The sequence below is a fragment of the Etheostoma cragini genome, chromosome 8, assembly GCF_013103735.1.
Source record: "Etheostoma cragini isolate CJK2018 chromosome 8, CSU_Ecrag_1.0, whole genome shotgun sequence".
Classification (NCBI taxonomy): Eukaryota; Metazoa; Chordata; class Actinopteri; order Perciformes; family Percidae; genus Etheostoma; species Etheostoma cragini.
The window spans coordinates 15,642,753-15,652,778 of record NC_048414.1 but is presented as its reverse complement, the minus strand read 5'-3'; the positions used below and the strand labels follow the sequence as shown (position 1 = coordinate 15,652,778).

The following is a 10,026-nucleotide window of genomic DNA, read 5'->3' as shown; positions in this document are numbered from 1 at the left end:
GAAAACTAACTTTTTAGTACAAATTGTGCTCATCCTGTAGACCAACTCTACTGTTGAGTGAATGTGAGCCTGTATGGGGACCTGTGAAAGCCACAATTAGCCTTTCTGTTTGGAGGCTTTGCACGTGTCACTAAAAACGTCTCTTAAAAACTTAAAAATCTTTACTGTCAGCCATGCAGATTTCATAACACCACTCACTCTGAGTTATTTTCACTGGTGCTGAGTACTAATGAAATGCATCCGGCAGTCTACACTTCACTCATATGACTACACTAGACTTGTCAGAGTGAACAACAACGTGATTGAATTGGAATTTATTGGGGTCTTTAAGCTGACCTAAGCATGACCGTCGTGGTTTCATTTCTCAGCTCATTGCTTATCAGTAGTTCAAACAAGTTAGCAATGTGTGTCTGTGTTTTTTCTGTGTGTGTGTCTGTTTTTGAAAAAGCATGAATAAAGGACTTCTATGTTTGAGCACGCAAAGACAATTTGGGGATTTTACACGATCACACACACACACGCACACATACACACACACACACACGCACACACACACACACACAAGCTAATATATTGATCCCCTTAAATGTATTTCATTTTTTTCCACCTTTGAAAAAAAATACGGAGATGCCTATTGGTTGAGTCTCACCCCACCCTCCACCTCCTTTCCACCAGTTTCCCGGGCAACCATGTCAGGGTGGAGGAAAAGAGCAAATCATGTGAGGGCACAGCATCTTTCTCTCCCCTTTCTATCGTCCTCTCTCCTAGTGTGCGTGTGTGTGTATGTATATGTGTGTGTGTGTGTGTGTGTGTGTGAGTCTGTGTATAAAAGCCTTTCTCTCCATGCTTTCATTTCAGTCTCAGTGCAAGACTGAAGAGAGGGGAGGGGGACACGACCAAAGGAAATCCCTGTGTTACAGTGGGAGACATTTCTTTGACCTTCTTCCTCACTTTCTCCCCCCTTTTCCCAATGTGTTTTGGGTTTCCGTCCTTTCCTCCTCATCCTCATCCTCCTCCGTCTTCTTCTTCTTCTTAAGCATCTCTGTTCTGCTTGGACGGTGGCTGCATCAATGCAAAATGGGTTGTGGCAATTCCTCAGCCACCAGCACCTCAGAAGGAGGTAAGTGTTTTTAGGGAATACATGTTTTAAGGAATGAGTGTGTGTGCATAGATAATATAAATATATATACATATATATGTATATGCGTGTGTGTGTGTGTGTGTGTGATAGTACGTGTGAGTATGAGCGAGTTGTCACTGTATCTGCACCGAAGGGAGAGGGTGTTTTGAATGTAAATGAAGTGTGTTGTGTTGGGTTAGCCTTGGCTTTAGCATATGTCCTCAGATGTGTGTGCGCATTATCTGTGTGCCTCTCAGTGTCTTGCTTTCATTCATAAATAAAAAATAATATAGCCTTATATCATGATATATGTTTGTGTGTCAAAATAAATGATTGAAAAACTTCTTAATCTTTACCAACCAATATTCATCAGTTTGCAGCCTACTGGCTCCCATTATATAGTGTGTGTGTGTGTGTGTGTGTGTGTGTGTGTGTGTGTGTGTGTATGCGTACAGTGGTCTCCTAAAGATCTGGGTGGTGGGTCGATCATGAAGGGTCTTCCATATTCTAGTATATGAAACTAGAGTAGAACCCTCAGGAATGTTATGCTTTGATGCTGTAATTACAATGCTAAGGTCTACATTAACACAAAAGAAAGTCCTCCATTCAGTAGCTAATAGTTTTTTTTGATGGTGTTGTCTTTCTCTTAGTGTGTTTGCACTAGTTTCCATGGATTTTGAATAAAAAGGCAAGCAGCTTTAGTGACATTTACCCGTCTTTGTCAATCAGGTTTGATTCATAAAGCCTGAAGGGCACATTTGAATTGAGAAATACTGGATTGCGTGGTTATGTATATGTGTAATATATGACACAAGTAATTTATCCTCATACAATACCTGTTTTAAATTATACTGAACAAAGCTTTGGGCACCACAGTCAAATTGAGGTAATAATTAGATTGAAGTATCTGCAGGATTACCTCACCACCGCTGCCCATTAAAGCAGTATGGTGTGTGTTTGAGTTTGTGTGTGTGTCTGTGCGTGTGCGTGTGTTTGAGTGTGTGTGTACTTGCAGGTACCTAATCAGTGCTTGCCAGGCATGTTAACAGAACCACAGACAGCTACTGGGAAATGTGACCCAGTGTTATTTACATTTAGGTTACTTTGTCTGAAAACAACATCCCAGTAGGTGCCTGGATTTGTCGTCTCGTGGCTTGTTTGTCTATGAAAACCAGCAGCTGTGTTTATTTCAGTGCAGCAGGTCTTTTTCTGGTCCTTAGAGGTCAGCGTTCAGCACAATGACAAGGACGTGTGAAATCCTGTCACATTGACAAATATGGACTAATGGTTGCACTGTATTTGTCCATGCCAGCTGACACCAGGCCAGAGTTAAAGGACACTGTTTCCCAAACCCCACACTATTGTGTTCCGTAGAATTAAGATATTAGTCCCCTATTTTGATTTTTTAACCTAGGATGTATAATTGTTTTACTACACATTTGTTTTATGTTTAAGAGTTAATTTAATAACACTATTTCATCACCCACCTGCTTATCATCTATAAGCAGTATGTGATCGTGTAATAATGGCTTATGACACACTATAATATAGGTGTAAGCAGACACAAGTGTGTATTAATCGCAAACTATAACTCCTGTAATAATATGAAATACTCAGCAAGTCATCCAAAGCACACAAAGATAAAGGTTGTTTATTCCTACCCTCTAATATGACACAGGAGGAACTAGCGTCCCTAGTGGTGGTAGGAAACAAAAACCACCGTTGCCACACTATTCTATTCTGACCAGTTTAGATGACAGCATGTCCTGTTGTATATTATCCTTAACTGGAGTTGTATAATTGTGTCACTACACATTTGTAGGTATATTGTGAAGTGTGTATTTACTTGCTAACATTACTAACATGATATAATGTAGTTGTTAATAGATATAGCAGTGAAAAGATTTATATAAAAACAATTGTAACTATTTTCCTGTGGGCAACCATAAGTGCAGTCATGATGTTTAAACAGATAAGTAATGAAAATACAGTAAGAAGCCGTTGTCAATATTGCCATTTATTCTAAGTTCTAAGTCACGGTTTAAGTCATACAAGAATGTTTTAAATTTCAAGCTTACCAAACTCAAATGACCGCCTCGGTGCCCTCTCTATCACAATGCTCATCTCTTGTCTTATGCACCCATATGTGCACCCTTGGACATGAATGAGCTTTTGTCAGGCTACTGAATAGACCCGTGTCATGTCACCAGACTCAAACATTTACTGTGAAAAAAACTCCTCTCCATTCCTTTTAATAGGATGGATTCCACTGTCTTTCTGTAAAATAATTATCCAGGTTCATGCTCTTACATCTTATTTTTTGAAGTTACATTTTCTACACTAATGGAAAATGGCATGACAAAATTATTGACTTTTGGCTTTTGTTCTCCCGCTATTAATATATGATACTGTACGTTCAAGCAAGATGTTAGATTATCCACCAAATTAATCCATTGTGACATAATTTAGATCTAAATCCAGTTCATCAGATGGCCTGTAATTCAGCAAGGAATGAGCTTTTGTCGGATCATAAAAAACTCAAAACAGCATTGGGATGAGCACGAGAATGAGTGTCATTTTGTATCGAGGCATTTCACACTGTATGCCTTGTGTCAGTTTACAACAGTGTCCTCTGTTACCCTTCAAGGGCAAGTTGTGAATTGTTTAGAGAGTTTGAGTAGCCTACAGTAAATACTGAAAACCATCATCTAATGCAAACTTACTAAGTAGTATACTAAAATCCCAGTATAGAAAATCCATATAGCAATCCATGTACAAATAATACATAAAATGTGAAAGGATATAAAGCAGCTTTCAGATGTTGGCAAACAACTAGAGCCTGAGCCACATAACCTTATCTACGCCATGTAACATGAAAAGAGGACAGGCTACACAAACACACAACAAGCAAAACTGAAACACATTGTTCATAAGGATAGGAGAATGCAACAAACTGAGGGAGAGAGACATTCAGCCTTAAGAATTACAGGCGGTCTACTGTAGATTCTCCACTTACCCTCACATGTCCCTGTCTCTACTGCCCTAGTGTCGGTTAAGAGATATACATTGCTGGGATAAAGCCTGAAAAATAGTGGTAGTTAGTATTGTTGTCAATAAGTATGGTTCATTGGTCTTTGGTAGTGAGGTTACACACCTCCTTCAATGCTTTTCCTTATGAAGATGAATTAAATCTTGTCTTTTCATTTGTTTTCAGGGCCAGCAGAAGTGTCCAAGGATGTGTAAGTACATCAATCATTAACTACACCTCAATAGAGCTTTATACATCTTCCAACATAGAATTTACGTAGTATTTGTTGTGGCAAAGTATTTGTGTCCACACTGACATTACAGTGATGTTATGGAAGTATGCAATAATACATTTTTACCTAAACCATTATACAGTAGGAGTAAAGGTGCAACTAAAAGCATTGAAATAAAACATATTTAGTTAAAATAATGGTTGTACACAGCAACAAAGTACCTATATTTTCTATATTTTCTAGGTATGACACACAAAATGCTAATTTCTTATTTTTTTAATCAGTAAGAAAAATTCCTTATTATGTACATGAATTTAGATATAATTAATATGGTCAAAATATATGGGCTAAGGATTTTTCCTTTGAGCATTTTTAAAACTTTACACGTGCTTTCACATTTACATTATATAAAGTTTTGACACTCAACACTTTGTTTTTTAGTTTTTTCACATTGAAAATTTTGCTACAACAATGTGTACAATTTGCTTTACTGATAGAGCAGACTAGAAACAAGCAAGTTTGGGATTTACACACACACGTGTCTTTTTGATTTTTTGTATTTTCACAGGTGATATTTAGAGACATAAATGTTTGTGATGTCTGCAGTGACTATACATTTTTGGTATGTTGTACCATAGAAAGACAAACTCAATGGTGGCACAGTTTGCAAAAATTACATGATTTTTTATTTTTATTTTTATTTGTTGTATTATGCTTCATATGTGATATTAAATAATATTGTTATTTCCTTCATGACATGTAACAGAAATCTGATTTGGAAATTAATTAATTATATTTGTGTAGTATGTGAGAGTGAGTGTTGTTTAGATACTGTATGTTGACTCATCACTACAAAATACCAGAATAACAGTATTAAAAAACACAGACTTCACTGTAAACTGTAAGCAATTGAGTATAAAAGAAATGAAAAGATACTCAATCAATAAACTGGTGCACATGGACCCTTGCTTAACAACTCTTTTGGTAGAATGTTTTTAATTTGTTCCGGCTTTAGAAAATTCATTTAAATATTTTCTGTGAAATGTCAGGTATAGTAGAGAACAGGTTGTTCTTGTCATCAATAGTTATCAAAGCTCTGGGGGGGGGCAGCATTTCCTGGAATAAGGGAGTGTGTGTGTATATGTGTGTGTGTTTGTGTGTGCTTGTGTGTGTTTGTATGCTCCTTGATAACCATCTAAGCAGCCAACACAGGACCCATGAGAGCTGACAGCAGCACAACACTGACTCACTAACGGTTTCTAAGACTGTACTACACAACAACCCCCAAAAGAGTAATTATTTAGTTTGCACTGTTGGAAAAATAACAGAAGAATAAAAGTAAATTAGGTGGTGGAGCGTCAAGTCAGCCCTTAAGAAACAAACAAACGCCAAACAAAACTCCTTAAAAGGGAGCTAATTGGAAATTGGTTGGCAAGTAGCCTTGTTCCAGACCTAAAACAAAGATTGGCAGTTTGGTCGGATCATCCACTTTTCAAAACTCCCAGATGGGAATTAGCAGAATTCCCAAAAGAACTCTGCAAACGAGCAAATGCACTTTCACAGTCCAGCACTTAATGGAAGAATCTTTAATTTAATTAATTCCGGGTAGCTGTGGCTCAGTGGTAGAGTGGTTGCCTGCCAATCGGAAGGCCCTGCAGTCCCATGTCGAAGTGTCCTTGAGCAAGACACTGAACCCCGAGTGTAAATGTGTGTGAATGTTTATCTGATGAGGAGGTGGCACCTTGTACGGCAGCCTCGGTCACAGTGTATGAATGCGTATGAATGGGTATTAATGGTGAATGGTTCCTGGTGTTAAAGTGCTTTGAGTAGTCATTGAGATTAGAAAAGTGCCATTTAAGAACAGTCCATTTACATTTACATTTAATTCTCCACGATGAATAGAGATTCTTTATTCACCGTGGAGGCATGTGATAAACAGTTTTTAGTTTTGAGAATTTAAGGTAACACAGGGTGAGTAATTGATATACAAATGGCAATTTTGAGGATAAAGTATTCATTTAATGTGTCTCATCAGTGTGTACTGTACTCATGTTTGTTTGTTGTGTTTTACGTCCTCTGTGCTCCTGACCTGTGCTTCTTCTCTCAATCAGGACAGAAGATCCCTTGGGAGACGATGAGAAAAGAAGGTATTTTCTTCAAATAATGTCTGTATTTGTTTCTTCGCTTCTAGTTTGTATGGTAAAAGTGGATGCATTTTACTCATATACTGTAAATACACTTTTGTAGTATGCAATAACAAAATACTGTTCTATTGTGGCTTACATATGTGAATATGAAAAAGCCTTCTCAATAGAGAACATTTTGACATGCAAAGGTGTAAATAATGTTCAAGGTCCAGGTAATGTCCATGCTGGCTCACTGTCACACTGTTGGCTTGTGAGACACTTTAATAGAACAGATGTTATGATTATTTTTTTATTTTAAGATATTATTATTGCCAACTATTTTGTATCTGTACAGTATATATGAAACATCTTAACCCTTGCATTGTCTTCACTTCCGGGACCCTCTCGTATCCCTCGGGTCAAATTGACCCGGGACTTATTTGGGGTTTTAAAAATAATTCTAGAATAAGATTTTACTTCATAATCTATTAATACATATAGTCTTTATCTCAATTTCATAAAATATATGTTTAAGGAATGCAATTAGTCTCTACTAGAACACAATTTAAAGTGTGGTTAATTTTTTGTCAGAAGGTTATAATTCATGTTAAAATTCCACTATGGAAAAAACATAAGTGGTCATATCCAGAATAGTTTTCTGAATTGATTCAGGAATATATGTTTATCACAGAAAATAATGTAAGGCCATTGATTTTCAGGTATAAAAAAATTATATTGGTACCATTTTTTGTTATTTGTAAAAAATTGAAATGGGTCAATTTGACCCGAATACCATACAAGGGTTAATGTAATAATGTAATGGGTTTTGGGGTCTATGTTAGCGAGATTAAAATTAAATGCAAAGTAACTTTATACAATAGATGTATTGGGGGTCCCTGCTCTGTCTCTATTGCAGCTAAGTGGTCCTTGGCCTTAAAAAACATTGACGACCCCTGCCAATTAAATGGCTATACCACTTATTGAATGCATTTAATACCAAGACGTTTGATAACAATGCGAAACTCAGAGATAAAAAGCCCAGCACAGCTAATTATGAATATGATTTTTTTGTGGGATTTTCGAAGAACAGTTCGAAAAAACATAAGGAGCTAATTCACTGCTAAAAAGGAGAAACTGTATGGAATTGAGAACCCCCACAGCATAATTAAAACCCTTACTATGTCTTTTAATTGCTACATTCCACTCTTCCTCTCTCAGGAACTATGGTGGTGTATACGTAGGTCTACCGGCAGACCTAACCACTGTGGCTGCCAGTCAGTCCAAGTCCACATGTAAAGGTAAACACATTTAACACTGTACTGTGCAATTCATCTTTTGAAAATTTGATGAGCACTTTTAGTAACTTGTAGTTAAGCAGATTATGGCGTAGAGAAATAAACCCTAGTGGCTGAGCCACCACCCCATGAAACCACGTGCCTGCCTGCCAAAAGCATTTATAATTTTATTTAACCTTTATTTTTACTGAATCTAAATGAGAAGCATTCACTTTTGGGTTTTCGTACTTCACTACATTTTTTTTGACCGTGGCATAGTCAATAAAGGAATTTTATTTCCCTGCTGTTTGTTTTTAAAAAATCAATAAGCACCTTTACAAAAGCCCTCAGCAGCAAATCAGACACATTTTTTTAGTGTTTGTTCTTGAAATCTTCATTACGACAAGATGTTTTTTCTCAGGGCTTCTGTACACCTTACTATTCCTGTCAACTTTATTATTAAGTGTTGCATGTTACAACAGTCTTATTTGATCTCACAGTCTGACACAGTTGTTGACTTAATGAACTGCCTCTCTGACAGAGCTATGGAACCATATGAAAAGTGGCATTGCATCTTGCAATGGGACCAGTATTAAGAAACAATCTGCTACCTTTGCTGTTGTATTTTTGCAGTCCTGAAGGTTTTTCTTTTGTGTTCTGTGTTTTTCCTCTCATGTTTTTCTGAAAAGCTCATAGAGGTAAACATATTAATGAATTGATTTGAGTGCGTGGGTGTTTTGTGAGCGCAGTCTTGACATTGAGAAGTAAACACAAGAACAAGAAATTTGTCAAATAATTGTCATGAATATCTGGGCACTGATTCTGTTTCCCTCCCTCCTGCAGACTAGCAGATACTGAATGGAACACAACACAGGTACTTAAAAAAAAAGTAAAGCTTGGTCAGCTCATCGCCTGCTCCTCTGTATTTTGTTTCTTAAAGGGCCCATATTATGAAAAAAAAACACTTTTCTGGGATTTAGGGTGTTATTTTGTGTCTCTGGTGCTTCCCCATGCATACAAACTTGATAAAAAAACTGGGTTTTGAGTGAGATACAGGTTTCTGAATGTCCTCTGCCTTCAGTCTCGGGGTGAGCTGTTCAAAATCTGCAATCTTTTTACGTAACTAGCCGAAACAAGGTGGCTAACCGTAGCATATGCTAGAGCTAGCATGTTAGCTCAGTTCTCAATGGCAAAACACTGCTACAACACACACTAGTTCACCATGGTCTACAAAAGAACTACTTACATGTCCCTGTTTTGCAGGTATTCCACAATTGTGCCCTAGTTAAGAAGAAGTCTCCCAGTTAATCTGCCTTGTACTGACCAAAGTTGGAGAAAGAGTTTTCTAGTTGATGTGATCTTACCTAGCTACTGCGCATGTGCAAATCCCAACAAAGATAGTAAAGAAGTAAGATGTCTCACTCTGGAGCTAAAACAGAGACCTAAAAACACAAGGGGAAAAGAGGACCTCCAGCAATGTGCAGTACAACAAAGTATGGTGTTTTCTGAAAATGAAACCATGTAAACAAATTCTGGTACAACCTCAAAATACAACTATGAACCTGAAAATGAGCATAATATGGGTGCTTTAAAGGGGAGCTGGTACAAAGACTCAGATGCAAGTCAATGACTGTGTCCTTTGTCTCAACAGGATTCTGCATATTCATTCATCTATAGACTCATTTTGCAAGCAGAGAGCATGTAAGTGCTCCTATTCTGGCTCACCACACACTGAATAATGTCTCAGGCTTTAACACTGTCATTGAATGAGGATGTGGACAGTTTGCCGGGGATCTGAGGACACTGCCTCATGGAGTCATGGGTGGCCCAATGACACTGGTACGCACAGCAGAGGTCTGCATATGTCATCCATCATCACCCTTCACTCAGCAAAAAAAAATTAAAAAAAATGTGGGCATCGGACCAGACAAACATCCACCCTGGGACTAGCTGTGGGTGGTAGCAACGGGCATTGTGACAGCCATCTTGGCTTCTCGGTGACGACACTGGAACGTTCTCTTTCTTTCTCAGGAGGAGAAAGAGGACCCAGCCAAATAACTAACTGTCTGGGACACGGACACACACACACACACACACACACATTCCCAGCAGCCCTCTGCAATAATAATCACTGCTCAGTTATTTCTCTCAGAAGCCATCAATGATTTATTGTGCGGCAGAAGCAGAGCGTTAGAGAGGCCGAGAGAAATCTGAGTTTCACAGAAAGCAGCAAACACATTCCTGTT

At 37.9% G+C, this 10,026-nt stretch overlaps 1 protein-coding gene across 2 annotated transcripts; it reads left to right on the top strand.

The window, feature by feature from the left end:
* Nucleotides 1-785: 785 nt before the first annotated feature.
* Nucleotides 786-9,690, top strand: LOC117949464 (overexpressed in colon carcinoma 1 protein). 2 transcript variants are annotated; one of them, XM_034879774.1, is made up of 6 exons: nucleotides 786-1,120; nucleotides 4,335-4,359; nucleotides 6,492-6,527; nucleotides 7,725-7,804; nucleotides 8,624-8,654; nucleotides 9,432-9,690. In XM_034879774.1, exons 1-5 carry the CDS (start codon nucleotides 790-792, stop codon nucleotides 8,626-8,628), a joined length of 477 nt encoding a protein of 158 aa, XP_034735665.1. In that variant the 5' UTR covers nucleotides 786-789; the 3' UTR covers nucleotides 8,629-8,654; nucleotides 9,432-9,690. The 2 variants fall into 2 exon arrangements, with proteins under 2 accessions (XP_034735665.1, XP_034735666.1); XM_034879775.1 differs by having other exon boundaries at nucleotides 788-1,117.
* Nucleotides 9,691-10,026: the final 336 nt, after the last annotated feature.